The sequence below is a fragment of the Onthophagus taurus genome, chromosome 6 (genome assembly GCF_036711975.1).
Source record: "Onthophagus taurus isolate NC chromosome 6, IU_Otau_3.0, whole genome shotgun sequence".
NCBI lineage: Eukaryota > Metazoa > Arthropoda > Insecta > Coleoptera > Scarabaeidae > Onthophagus > Onthophagus taurus.
In genome coordinates, this window is record NC_091971.1 from 20,801,483 (window position 1) to 20,816,470 (window position 14,988).

A 14,988-nucleotide genomic window follows, 5' to 3' on the forward strand; every position below is an offset into this window, starting at 1 on the left:
GTGTTCACAATGTACAGAATTGGTTAATTTCGCCCCCCTTCACCGCAGAAGTAAAAGCCGGGGAGTTCGCAACAAAATCGGGTACCCGTAATTAAACTATATACATATATAATTTTTATGTATGTTTAAAAATTGAATTTAACACTATAATTTTTGTTTTTAAAAGGGTTACACAAGAAATCTTATTACAACGAGTTCATGCTTTTAAACTTTCTTCTTGTAAATGAGTAATAGAACAGATTCCGGAAGAAACAGAAACGCGGCAGCGCGAAAATTAAAAAAGACTAGTACGGACCTGTTGTCATAAATTATATGACAGCGCGCTCGCTCAAAGGGTAATCATTCTCCAACTTCTCAAAAATCATCAATTAACAAAAAATTCTTACCCTAAAAATTTTTAAGAATATAAATGGATAAAACTATTGATAATGAATGAATAATTTTTTATAACGCAAGTAAGTTAAAACATGAATGTTATGATTCAATTAGCTTACTATCTTGCTTTTTCAACATTCTCGATTATTTTGGTTGCTTATCTACATACATTATTTTAGATATTATTATAAACAATTACTCATTATAGAATAGTAGACAAAAAGGGGTCGGTCCGGGTCGTGGAACTGATAGTCAGTTCTCTGAATTTTTTATTAATATTGTTGTAAATATGAACAAAAATAGGTAGTAGCTTACGTAAAATAAACAATTCAAAACAAATATATGTCCAAAGACTATATATTTTATTTGCATCCCAAGACAGACTAAAATTTTTAAAATAATAATTGCTTTGAAAAACACGCAGGCGGCAAGAACAGATGATATAATGTGGCTGAAGTCAGATTCATATTCGAATCTGTACCAGATTCAGATTCATAAAATTACAATTGACCAGACACGTATTGAACATATCAATTGAAAAATCATTTTTTGAAACTACAGAAGTTGTAGCAATCTGCGATTACCCTGGATAATTCGAATAGACTCTCTGTCTCTTCGAATACCCTCAAACCCATATTTACGTAGAGGCAGAGTGGTGAATATTTGAATACTCATCGATTTTAATAGCAAAGTTAAACATTATTTTCTCATCAACTAAGGACTGGAGCACCCTGGGACTAGTCTAGATTATTGCATTAGGTTCTATGGTATCCTTCCAGCCCACCAGCACCCCCAGATTTGCCGTAGGGTGAATTTTTTAATATTCCTCGTTTTTAATAGCAAATTTAAACATTATTTTCTCAATAACTAGAGACTACAGCACCCTGGGACTAGTCTAGATTAGTGTATTAGGTCCTTTGGTATCCTTCTATCCTTGTTTATTTATATAAAAACATCATTAATAATGCCCCGTTCTCCTATAACGTTCATAAAATGTATAACAAATAGTCCACAATTTATGCTATCCGTTTGTGTAGGATATTTGTGGTCTTTAGCCATTTTTCAACCTTTCATTCGTTCATTACGACTTTTTGTTTTATTACACCTTTGGAAAAACTTTTTAATTTTCTTAAATATGTTATTGTCCATATTTGTTTGACCGGAATCGAGTAAATAAATTAATTTTTCTGTCATACCTAGGACTATTAATATCCAGTGACTACAGTTTACGTTATATGGAATAAATATATACTTATAATTATTTAAATTCTCTACAAATACTTTTAAATTTAAGCAATCGTTTCCGAAAAACATAAATTGCACTGAAATAGTATCTATGTAATAAATATAATGAGTCATGTTTTTTCAATATGAAAACGTAAATACGTCGATGCAGTAGTCTGATAACCACTTATCTGCTAATGTTTTCGAATTAACTTTAGTAGAGTGTGACCTATTATTTAAATAAGGTGTTATAAGATGTTTAATATCTTTGGCTGGTCCCCTGAATCCAAATCGTTCAAGTTTCATTAAAAAGAGAAGTAAAAGCCATGTGAATATAATATCAAACTAAATATTGAATAAATTTTAAATATAATACTAGTCCCAAGGTGCTGCAGTCTCTAGTTATTGAGTAAATAATGTTTAAATTTGATATTGAAAACGAGGAATATTAAAAAATTCACCCTACGGCAAATCTGGGGATGCTGGTGGGTTAGAAGGATACCAGAGGACCTAATGCAATAATCTATACTAGTCCCAGGGTGTTGCAGTCTCTAGTTGATGAGAAAATAATTTTTAACTTTGCTATTAAAATCGATGAGTATTCAAATATTCATCACTCTGCCTCTACGTAAATCTGGGGGTGGAGTAGACAGGGAACATACTAGTGGGTCTATTCGAATTATCCAGGGTAGTCGCAGATTGCTACAAGTTCTTTAGTTGCAGAAAACGAGTTTTCAATTGATATGTTTAATAATTGTCTGGTCAACTGTAATTTTATGAATCTGAATCTGGTACAGATTCGAATATGAATCTAACTTCAGCCACATGATGATATACTGGTAATGTTATTAAAAGTTGTAGCCTATCTTATTAAGTAAACCCTTGATGCAGATATGTAATATTAGCATGGAACTTGGCAAGTTTCCCAAACAACGGAAGAAAGTCATAGTCATTACGATCCATAAGAAGTGAAGTAATAAGCTGTTTGACAAGTATAGACCTATAACATTAATATCAAATATCTCCTACGTATTTGAGAAGGTTATATCCACGAGAATTGTCAATTTTCTGGAATCAAATAATATACTCTCGAAATGTCAAAACACTTATTTGAAGGGAAGAAATCCAAGGGTGTAATCCATTAAATGATAGCAGGGATAATAAAAGAATTAAACGAAGAAGGTAAGCGTGTAGATGAATTGTATCTAGAACTATCAACCAGTGAAACAAAGGGGTACAGCAAAATGTCTAATTTTGTCTTATTTAACTGATAGAGAATAATGTTGTTTTAAAATATCCCAAAATATCTCGAATAATTATTGCATTTGCCGAATCCCGTTAACAATTTTTCAATGTTATGTTTCTCTATTTTGTTTTAGAGCGAATAATGCGAATTATAAAGCAATTAAAAAGAAACAGCAATAAGGTATGCGGGGAGAGGAGGGTTCCATCCTATCGAAAATGATGGTGCTGGTGTGTATTTCAGACAGGACGTCGCGACTTTATTTCTTTATGTAGATAAAATAAAGGCGCGACGTATTGGACCTGGAACGCACTATCTTTTTCGATTGGACCCCTTCTCCCGGCATGGCTTATTTCTGTTTCTTTTTAATTTATAATTTGTTAGAATCAATATTTTCTCTCATTGTCAGACACAACAAAACTTTTTTTTTGAGAAATTCACTGAATTGGAACCATAATTTTGCTAATAAAGCTGCGATTCCAAATTGCTAGGCTGTGAAAGATATCGCGAGTATGTATTTATACTCAATATTAATGTTGTGAATATATACGTGCGGACCTTAATTCTATTCATTGGTGTTACTCAAGACCTCCAATGTTCCTCCTTCATTTTTGGTCATGATAAATAAATTCACAATCAACGTCTTTGAAATGAAATTCACTCCCTATTTTAGGCTGATATGTATGATATATCGTCGCACACGATATGGATATACATAATCAGTCCAAAATCGTTAACCTTTTAACTACAACATCTCCCATAAACCGAATTCTTAGTCCCATTCCACCTTATTGTGTCACTTATTCTATAATAGTAATCCAATCTTTTCCTAATATATCTGTATTAATCATGGACAGATTCCTGGGTCTTGAGTTTGTTGGATGTGCAATAATGGTTTAAAAAGAATCATGTGTGCAACAGCGGTATAAAATATAGCTCCCCAAGAACAATATCTTCCATTGTACATTATATAGACTGAATTTAGTTATAAATGACTTATACTGAATGTGGAAAATTCAAAATTGATCTTCAAGTATTGAGGAAATGTTAATTTTTTCAAGGTCATAAATGCAAAATACAGTTTGAAAATAGAGCCTGTTGTCAATCCTCTTTAAAGTGTTAGTATAAATATTCTTGATGATTTCTTAATGGAAACACATTGGAACCATTAAAGCAGTTCTGAAAATGCCGAAAAATGCTGAAAAGAACAGAAGCCAGTATAAAATTTGTTTTGTGTCACTTTAAGCGTATCACTTTAAGGTCCACAAGTCATAAAATATCTGTGCAATGTTTTTTTACACAAATCGTTAAATCGAAAGCGGTTTTACAGCGTGTTTTATTACAATTTCAATTGAATATGTTACAAATTCAAATGCTATTAATATTAAAACTTGTAAACTTGAAAATGTGAATACAAAAGTTAAAAAGTTAAATTTATTAAAAATAGACAATAAATTAACATAGTAACAACTTTACAGACATAGAAAAGAAATTTCATCACAACGCAGATCGATCAACAAATTCGCCAACAATACAATCGTCTAAACACTCAGGGTGCTCTATATAACAAAGAGTATCAAAAACGGAATATAGTTAAGGAGTTTTCGCTTTCTGCTTTTGTTCAATAAATTGTTTGTATAAAACATTTTGGATAACGTCCACCCATTTTGATTTAATTGATGCATTGTCTGCTGTAAAAATATAAGTTCTCTTTTTATTATTTTCCAAGTATTCGACGATTTCAAAATTCATATCTTCTGGAGTTCCCCCGGAGAATTGTATTTTATTGTTTGGAATGTTATATTCGATTTTATGCTAAAAATATTATCTTTTACGATTGAAATGTAAATTAATTTTTGTTACCATGTGTAGTTTTGATTCTTGAACTAAAGTTGTTAACAAAATCAATTCATCCAAAAAATAAACCCTATAGTTTGTGTGTGGTGCTCCATCGATTGAAATATTAAAATTATCGATACATAATGTGTCGTAATAAAAACAAATCTGCAAAAGAAAATATTTTTCGTTGGGAAATTTTAATTTAGTTAATGAAAAACTTACATATTTAGAAATGTTTTGAATAGCAGCAAGTTGTTTAACATATTGCATCTGTTTATAAATATCTTGAAAATAATTCAATGTGTTGTATAAAATAATAGAATCTTTAAGATGATCAAAAGTTTTTAAATATGAGTGATATTTTATCATAGAAATAATTTTTCTTTCAGGGAGAGTTAAACTATAATCGATGTTATTTTGATAGAATCTCTAAAACAGTGCAAAGAAGTTTATAATTCAAAACAACAACTTAAAGTTATTAAAGTTATTACCTTGTAAAGAGCTTTTTTCCCATAAAACTTGACTTGAAACTTTGTGAATTGATCTAAAATGTAATAACGTAATTTCTTTTTCTAAAAATATAATAGAAAATAATCTTATAAAAAACATTAATTAATTAAAAAATATTTTCTTACATTATTTAAAAAATAATTAAAAATATCTTCGATGGTGTAACATTTAATAGCATATTCAGGTAATTCAAATCGATGAAAATTTTTTATTTCAGTGATACAACCAAATAAATTCTCCAAATCATAATAAGGTACATTTATGTAAGCTAATTCAAATTTTTGACTCTCCAAAGTTTCTAAATGATCTACATAATCTTGTTCTTCTTCATAAAACGCTTTTATAATGCTAGAAGTTTCTAAATATTTAATTTATCTATTAAAAAAACGAATAAATTAATTTACTTACTTGTATTCTTCTGGTTTATACAATTCAAAATTATTCTCTAAATACCTTTGCAAAGTAAATATTGTAGTAACTTCTTTCTCCATCCTTAGGTACTTTTTGCCGTTTATAACGGCTTTAACCGAACGGTTTGTGGTAATCGCTAAACAATTTTGCTTATCTTTTATCTTGTTTTATTGTGCGAGGTTGCTTTATCTGTGCACGTTTGTTCGTAATTCGGAATATTTCCAATTGTTATCGATGAGTTACAAAAAAACATCTTTTTTATTTCAAGAATTTGATTTATTAAGTTAATAAAAAGTTAATCAACGTTTAATTTTCTAAAGGAGCCTTCAATTCCAAATAAGTCACTTTCAGTTTTTGGTCTTCCAATTCTCTTCGATTCATCAGATTTGTACTTTTCGTCTTCTTTGAACCATTCGGCATAACTTTCCACTTTTGCTTTCCAATGATCGATTAAATCTTGAATAGGACCTGCATCGCCCCCATATTCAGTTGGTAAAATTGATTTTGGAATTTGTTTGTAAATTTCATCCATGTTAGTTGTTTTATGAAACACGAACTGAAAAAGATTATCAATTAAAATTTAAAAAAAAGTGAAATAATTAAAAATAGTACTCTTTTTATCATTTTTTCTTTGAAAAAGGGTTTCACCATATTATAAATGGTATCGAAAATCGATGGGATGTTGATAAAATGCATAACTTTCGGCCTTTGGGGATAAGCGCCATCAAAAAATGTCATTGCTTTTTTCATAAGAGGGAAATCTATATGAGACATTCCAAATTTTCCTGAGCCCTCCATGTCTTGTAAAGCAACCATACCACCAATTAATATTTGATCGTCTTCATTCATTAAAATATCAGATATCATTATGTTAACTTTGAAAACATCTTTCATTTTATAAATAGCTGGATCTCCTTGTCTCATAAGACAAACTCGAGGAGAATCGGGTCCTTCAGTTTTAACAAATGGAAGAAAAAGTCTAAAAAAAATCAATAAAATAATTAAAATAACTTGTTTCACAAATTACCCCGCTTTTAAAATTGCTTGTATTTCTGGTGCGAAAGGATCTCTATGATCAAAAAATTCGCGAAGCATCGTTCTCATGGTGTATAAATTTTCTAATTTTCTTTTAGCCTTTTCCAAGCTGAATTTACAACCGCGAAGAAATGTCAATAAAAATTGTTTATCTGGAAATTTCTGGTTTAATGGTTTCACCTCAAAATATTTAGTTAATTACCCATTCTTGGTGTTAAGTGTCGTTGTTTTTCCAACCAATCTTGAAGAGCTTGAATATCATCATCGATTCGCTTTGGGTCCTCGTTAAGCTCAGCGATAGCTTTAGCTTGAAGTTCTGGACAAAGAGGTCGAACGGACATTTTGTTATGTAAGTCTATTCTGAAATGAATGACACCTTCTAAAGCACTGATAAATTCGATACTTGTATTATTTGATAAAAAAAATGTACTGATAAGTTTGTATCAATTTTATTTCAAAAACAAGTAAGACTAATTAAATTTAATTAAAATAATTAAATCAGGCTGATTATAAATGCCTCATCGGTATTCCATTTCCATTTTCTTTTTTTGATCATTTAGCATAACTCTCACATCTGCTTTCCAACGATCAATTAAGTCTGAAATTGTACCATCGACGAATTTAAATCAAAATTATAAAATTAAATGAATATCCGTACCTCTTTCTTTCTCTTACTCTATGTTCCCAATAAAAAGCAATATACAATATCAGCCTCAAGATACAGAAACTTATAGGAGTTACATTAGTCTCTTATTAGCATCAGTACATGAATCAAAGAAAGTAGCACAGATCCTAGCACAGTTCCATATGGTATAATAAGCATTTTCTTGCACACCGCTTCTATGTGACTTTCAAATGATAGCCTCCAATCTAATACCACATCAAGGAAGAAAATGTGATACGCCAATTCAAATTCTTTCGGAAATGTTCAACGCTTATAAAAATTGATACAAACCGTTTTATCAACATTCATCATAATCCTTGAATTGAACAACAATCTTTGAATTTTCATGAAAATTGGGCAAGTTATTAATAAAAAATAAACAGCAACAGCCCCAAAATGGAACCCTATGGAACCTCACGTCGATGAAAGACTTATCCGAACAAACGTTTGACCACACCACTCTGAGGGAGCGACTCGAAAAAAAATATCCAATTTAAGGTTTAACCTCGTATACTCATGCAGTTTAGCTTATTGCACAAAGGTGTTGTTTTCTCATCAATCAAACGCCCTACTAAGGTCAAAAAAAAATCTGACCGCACGATCTTTAATTGTTTATAATTTAAAATAACACAGCAAGTCTCGAACTCCATCTCAGACACCACCTCTAATGTGTACTTTAGACTAACGAGATGCTATTGTGTATTCAGCCAAATTAAGAACGCAAGCGACAAATTTATTAAATTTGCTAAAAATAGATTGAACATTCATGTGAATAACTGGTGCGTGTTCATGCGTTATTTGCCACGAAACTAGAATCAACATCAAAGATTCAGACTCCCATCTGTTTCTTCCGACTACGCTGTAATTCCACCGGTAATATAAATAATAACACAAATGATTCATTGGGAAACCCAATAGATGAAGTAGGTTCGACCCATTAGTCTCTCATCGTTTCTTTTAAAGACACTTGATAGACTATGTGATCATTAGGTACATTAGAGAATATGTATTAAAGCGTTTTCTTTGCATTTGCATCAACATGCCTACATCAAAGGTAAATCTGTGGATACCGCCCTACACATGGTGGTGGAGCGCATCGTGCAAGCAGTGCTAGGAAGCATAGTTGTTCAGGCTAAGGCTTTCGCCTTGAACACGAGTACAGAGAGCTGTGGCTAAACGCTGCCCACAAGGTGGAGTACTCTCACCGCTTCTCTGGTGCTTAACGGTTGATGATCCCATTCGCGAGTTCAATAATAAACATCTCTTCATAGTCGGTTACGCCGATGACGATTTTCTTTGTTACATGAATGCAGCAGGCGTTTAAGCCTGTTGAACGATGGTGTTTAGAACATACCCTTTCTGTTAATCCTAAAAAGACTGAGATTGTTCTCTTCACTAAACAGAAGAAACTGGGACACTTAACACCACCCAATTGCTGCAATAATTCATTAACCTTTGCTCCAGAGGTGAAATATCTTGGTGTTATCTTGGACAAATGAGTAATTCGCACATTAATCACACATTAGTTGCAAAACCAAAAAAGCAACGATTGTACTGACCCAGTGTCGAAGGACAATTGGAAATATTTGGGGATTAACTCCGAGGGTTACAATGTGGATCTACACCTATGTGACAAGACCGATGGCAGCTTACGGAGCCATAGTTTGGTGCTCAGCACTAAAACATGTATATAGTGCTAAATTGCTGCATCAATTGCAACGACTAGCCCGCCTGTTAATTACGGGCGCTATGAAATCGACACCCCGAGACATTTTTATCAGGGAGGTGACCGTGATGGCGTTGCTCCGATTGCGATCAGTGGACAACACGCTGGTTGTAAAAATGGGAATAGTCCGTAGCGAGCTCTGGAAGCTGTTCATAAACAACCTCCTGTCAACGCAGACTATATCATACCTACTGTCTTAAGCAAGCCACACTTTGGCATTGAAATGGCTGCACCGTTTAATTTCGCTAGTGTCGCACTGCACGATTCCTCAAGCCGAAATAACTGCTATGAACATGGCAGCCAATGTGATCATCGACTCCATTAAAGTCGGCAGAAACGTTGTAATCTGCACTGACAGCAGACAGGCTATGCTGGCGGTTGGTAGGCATCGAACTACATCATCGTTAGTGAAGTCCTGTCGGCAATCACTTGAGGACGCAAACGTATATAACAAGGTCACGATAAAGTGACGAAAAGGACATATAGGAATTAAGGGAATTAACCGTTTGTACCACTAATGAAGCTTTTTCCGATAGATAGAATGAAACAGCAGTAGGTGCCTTTGCAAAGAAAACTCTGCTCTACCCTGACCGGAAGAGATCTACTCAGTTCCTAAGGAAATCTAAAAGTGACTTGACGCTCCTCACCCACTTCCTAACCGGACACTGCAGGTTACGTAAGCACATGTTCTACATGAAGCTGGCGAATACATCCCTCTGTAGAGGGTATGAAATGGAAGACGAGACTCATATTGTTTGTGACTGTCCCAACCTCGAGTACTTAAGGGAATCCACTTTTGACGTACCTTGGCCCCAAATTTCGGATATAAGGATCATTACAACATTGAGCTGGTTTTCTGTCCCTGGAATGAATTGTTAATTGTGGGGATTTACAAAGAGCCCATTGGGGCCTAAGTGTTGTGAAAAAATTCGCGCCCACGTGAAACTACATACATACAGATAAAGTAGGTAGACATACAATCGGTTCATTTTGCTCAAGTAAACCGGTAGATATAGGATTAATTCCCTGAAGGCATGTTGTTGCAAGCAAAGGAATGGATAATCCTAAACATTCCGAAATCCACCGGGTTACTACGCAAGACATCATTTGAAGCGTAAAAAAACTACTAAATAATCCGGAAAACTGAAAGTCGGCGTAAGTTTATCCACATCCGCGATAGAATATTCAGGCCCTATGCCCGATTGTCCACGACGATGAGAAATCCCTACTATGACTGCCACAAATAATAAGAATATTGGATTTCTTGCTAGACTTTTCGTTTTGGATATTAGCGGCACCGTTGGATCATAATCCGCACAATCCACCAACCAGATATTTACTTTTTTGGTGAAATCTTTTTTTTGTAATGTAGCTAGAATTTCGTTTATTTTAGATATATCTCATTTACATTTAATCTCCTTTTTTTAAGCAGTGAATTATTTCTATTTTTATATCTTTCCGTTTAGTTCTTTTACCTTAACTCCCATTTTCGTTCGCACTAATATCATATCATTATATACCTTATTAATTCTTAATTTACCCTTGATTAGCTCCTTTCTAAATGTAGGGTGGTAAAGTTTCGGTATAAAAAGTCACCAAGGTTTATTCGTTGTATTTACTGCTTTTAATTTTTTTTTAATACCGTTTACTACAGCTAAGAGTTAATATTTTCATTCAACATTGTATTCTTTTCTTCTTGCTGCACCATTTTCCAACTCTTTGGATATATAAGCAGACTGTTTCGTGGAGGTGTTATTGAAGAAAGTTGTTTAGCATTCTTCTTCACTACATATATGTTTGTGTTACTATAAAACTGGATAAATAATTGTCTTGGCTTCCCCGGCTAAGAAAATTACAGTAATATATGGTGTTTACGCTTTTAGATAGTAAGTATAGATTGCATCAACCTCGGAAGTTGTGTAAGTTATACTGTAGTGAAGAGTATATTCAAGGCTATGATCGACCAAACAGAATCCATCACGACCATAATTAGCAGAGTCTTAATGGATTGTTTCACCAATGCTTTTTCCGCGTCCATTTCCCCTACGGCTGCTGAAGCAAGATATGATCAATAGAAAAGGTGATAACTCGCCAAAAGCTTTTACAGCTTTTATAGGATATACTGCCATACCCAGCATATTCTCCTTCTGATTATTATTTGTTCCGGTCTTTATTGATGTTCAAGGGTCTGGTCGAAACGTATGTGATATGGTTCATGTGAGGATTCTTCCATCCAATCTATCCACTTACAAGGGAAGTAACACAACTGTGTTACTGTGCCCCTGAGTTGAGTTTTAGATGTTGATAGTTTGGGGAAAGGTACATTTTCACATATATTTCGAAAACGAAAAGTGCTATCAAAGTTTGGTAAATTGAAACTGATATTCCTTTTTAATAATTTTCATTTGATGTATCATACATACACTACAGGGTGAAAGGAGCGAACTACCCTTATTTTTTCGGGTTTATTTAAAAACCGCCCTATCGATTTTGATGGTGTTAAAAAATATACTTGTAGTGCATTCAAATACATATATTAATTAAGTGTTTTTCTCATTCGTCGTAGATCAACCCCAGCGATGTTACGAGGGTTAACATGTAACTTCCTTTGTTAGTGAAAGTGTTATGCGGGGTTCCAATGGATAGAATTATTTTGTTATCTACTCTATAGTTACTCTCTTACTGATTGGAATTGGAGGACGAGGCACGACGGAGTTTAGAGCCATTTGTAGGTGATCTGCGAGCGAAAACTTAGTGAAAACATACCTCATTTTCTTCTAATAGTAATGAAGCTAATGTTGGTGACGCACATATAATTTTTTCATTATCAATTAACATCATGTTGTCGTCAGTAGAAGGAGTATCCAATATTCAAACTCCCAATTGAATGAAAGATACTCTATAAGCTTTGCTAACCCTGTATGATTAATAGGATTCAGGCTTTTGTGTAAGACTTGGATTTTTCCGCTTTTCGTTGCTATTGTTCCAATGAAGATATTGAGAAGATCGTATGGCTTTTTATTTGTAAATTCTTCATAAAAATTGTTATTTGTTTCAATACCTTGTACGGTAAATTTAAGATATTTAAGTCATAATATGTGTCAAAAAAAACCACATAAAAATGTACATTGATTTTTCTATATTACAATTAGTAATTGAAACAAAGCTGATATGCTAAAAATATGTGTAGAAATATGTTCAGAAATGAATCAACATAACGAATTTTACACTAATTTTACAAGGTATTACAATTCCAGTGAAAAGGGGTCTCTTCAAAAACTTTTTAAGAATTGTTCTCAATTGTTTTCAAACAAAAATTGCTTATCAACAAGCTTGCATATCTGCTACAGCTTCACCTTTAATTTAGGATACAAAGGTCGCACAGACATTTTTGTTTCTCAATTGATAACAAAACTAAACATCTAGGAAGAATACCCTCTTCAAGTTTAATGATGATTTATACTTTTTTATCTGATAAAGGTACGTAATGATAAAGTTTGTATCAGTTTGGCTTAAAATTGTAATCAAGGTTAAGTCTCTGATGAAATAGCGATTTTTATTGGGACCATTTATATCTACATCTACAATATAAGAAAAACCATCATTACAAAAGCATATGAAAAAAATCATAAAAGGTATCCAAGAGCATTATATATTATTTATCTAATTATTTTTTAATCGACGTTTAATTTTCTAAACGATCCTTCAATACCAAAAAGATCAGACTCGGTTTTTGGTTTTCCAACTCGTTTCGATTCATCCGATCTGTATTTCTCATCATCTTTAAACCACGCAGCTCTACTCTCAATCTTAGTTTTCCACTCATCTATAAATCGAAATAAATGTTAACCTTAATGAAATTATATAAAAAAGTAATTTTACCAATTAAATTTTGTATTGGACCAGCATCACCACCATATTCAGTTGGAAGAATTGATTTTGGAACATGATTATACATTTCTTCAAGATTGGATGTTCTATGCATCAGCATCTGTATTCAAGAATTAAATTTTGTGACAAAATTCGAAAATTAAAATGATTAAAGATTACCCTTCTTTGCATTTTGTCCTTCATAAAAGGTTTCATCATATTATACATAGTGTCGAAAACTGAAGGTGGATTGAAAACGTGCATAACTTTTGGACGTTGAGGAAAGGCTCCTTCAAAGAACATCATTGCTTTCTTCATGATTGTCAAATCCATATGTGTCAAAAAAGACATAGTTATACCGCTAGCATCTTGAAATCCAACCATTCCACCAACAGTTATTTGATCATCTTCGTGCAACAAAGTGTCAGCAATCATCATATTCAATTTGAATAAATTTTTCATTTTATGAACAGCCGGGTCTGCCACAAAAAATCTGAATAAAAGATATCTGGGACTATCTGGACCAGCTGGTTTTAACGGAAGAATAACTCTATAAAAATAATGATAGCAATTAAATAAGAATGTGTAATTAAAAAGTTCCTACCCCAATTTTAGAAGTGCTTGAAGTTCAGGTAAGAAAGGATCCCTATTGTCAAAAAATTCCGGGATTAAAGTCCTCATCGTGTAAAGGTTTTCAAATTTATTTTTAGTTTTTTCTAAACTAAATTTACATCCTCTTAAGAAAGTTAAAATAAATTGATCATCTAGGAATAAATGTTATAAAAGAATTTATTTCGTGTTCTTTTAATTGTTACAATAAATAAACTCACCCATTATTGGATTAAGATGCCTTTGTTGCTTAAGCCATTCTTTAATTATGTTAATATCGTCTTGAATCCTTTTAGGATCTTCATTTAATTCAGCGATTGCTTTCGCTTGCAATTCTTTGGAAAGCGGTCGAATAGCCATTTCTAATGCAGACTTTTCCAAGATCTTTTTCGATGTTGCACCACTCAATGTTACACGTGTCAATAAACTTTACTACTCCTGAATTTTCAATATCAGTAACCGTCAGCTTTTGTGTATTATCAAATTATCAGATAAGTGTATTTTTAGGGATTTTATTGATAATAATTACTATAATAAAAAAAGATGCTCTTTGTATCGTTTAATTTAAAGTATTATAAAAAAATCGTTAGGTATGTTTTTTAAAATAATATGTTTAAATGTAATCTATAGTTTTTTATCAAAAATAGAATCAATATTTTTAAATTAAAAAAAAATGTTTTGTTTCAAAAATATTAGTTATTTTTAAGTTACAAAAAATCTTCAGATAATGAATAAATAGTTTATTTATTGTTATGTTAATTCATCAACTCGTTAATCATTTCATTTCAAATCGTTTTGTAATGTTGTGTAATGTCGCCATCATCAATTGAATAGTAAAACTGATTGTATTTAGCGGAGTTCCAAACCATTGTAGGTAGATGCAAGAAAATATTTAAAGTTAATTGAAAGACTTGTTGGAGTCTACAGATAATAATAAATCTTTATTGACAATTTGTGAAAAGGTAATTAAATTTACTTTTCTCAGTATTGTACTTTTGAAACTGGTTTTATTAATAATTAAGTCTTACTAGTTTCGGCCCATGGCCATCCTCAGAAACTAATTTTACAAGAGTTCACAAAAAGGTCATATCGCAAAGTATTAAGTTCATAAATGTAATTTTATTATTCAAATAAAATTCTTTTAAGTTTAAGACGAAATAACAAGTTAACACGTTAAAATTGAAGAATGTTCTTCAATTAAACAACTGTTAAAATGGATTTTAATTATAATTATTTATTGACAATCCTACAAACAATACAGAATTATATAAATAAAATAATAATAATAATGCAAAAACAATCATTAATGCTAAGGATTGCGAAAAAAGACGAGCCAATATGTACCCATGCAATGTAGATACTATTGTTTTTCATCGCCCCTCAAAACGAGAAAAATAAAAAGTAAAATATATAATATGAATACATGAGAGAAAATATAGCCATAGGATATTTGTATAAAATGATGCGATGAAACATACATAC

General features: G+C 32.2%; 2 protein-coding genes across 2 annotated transcripts; both read right to left on the reverse strand.

Moving 5' to 3' along the window:
• Window positions 1-4,160: 4,160 nt before the first annotated feature.
• Window positions 4,161-5,786, reverse strand: LOC111426684 (uncharacterized). The gene is made up of 6 exons (XM_023061317.2): window positions 5,600-5,786; window positions 5,317-5,539; window positions 5,173-5,253; window positions 4,904-5,110; window positions 4,706-4,846; window positions 4,161-4,657 (listed from the first exon to the last, which is right to left on the reverse strand). Exons 1-6 carry the CDS (start codon window positions 5,680-5,682, stop codon window positions 4,436-4,438), a joined length of 957 nt encoding a protein of 318 aa, XP_022917085.2. The 5' UTR covers window positions 5,683-5,786; the 3' UTR covers window positions 4,161-4,435.
• Window positions 5,787-5,839: 53 nt separating this feature from the next.
• LOC111426650 (uncharacterized) lies at window positions 5,840-13,944 on the reverse strand. Its single transcript, XM_071196524.1, has 9 exons — window positions 13,728-13,944; window positions 13,502-13,661; window positions 13,078-13,447; window positions 12,910-13,018; window positions 12,703-12,853; window positions 6,840-7,066; window positions 6,630-6,789; window positions 6,215-6,581; window positions 5,840-6,158 (listed from the first exon to the last, which is right to left on the reverse strand). Exons 1-9 carry the CDS (start codon window positions 13,864-13,866, stop codon window positions 5,898-5,900), a joined length of 1,944 nt encoding a protein of 647 aa, XP_071052625.1. The 5' UTR covers window positions 13,867-13,944; the 3' UTR covers window positions 5,840-5,897.
• Between the last annotated feature and the right edge of the window lie 1,044 nt (window positions 13,945-14,988).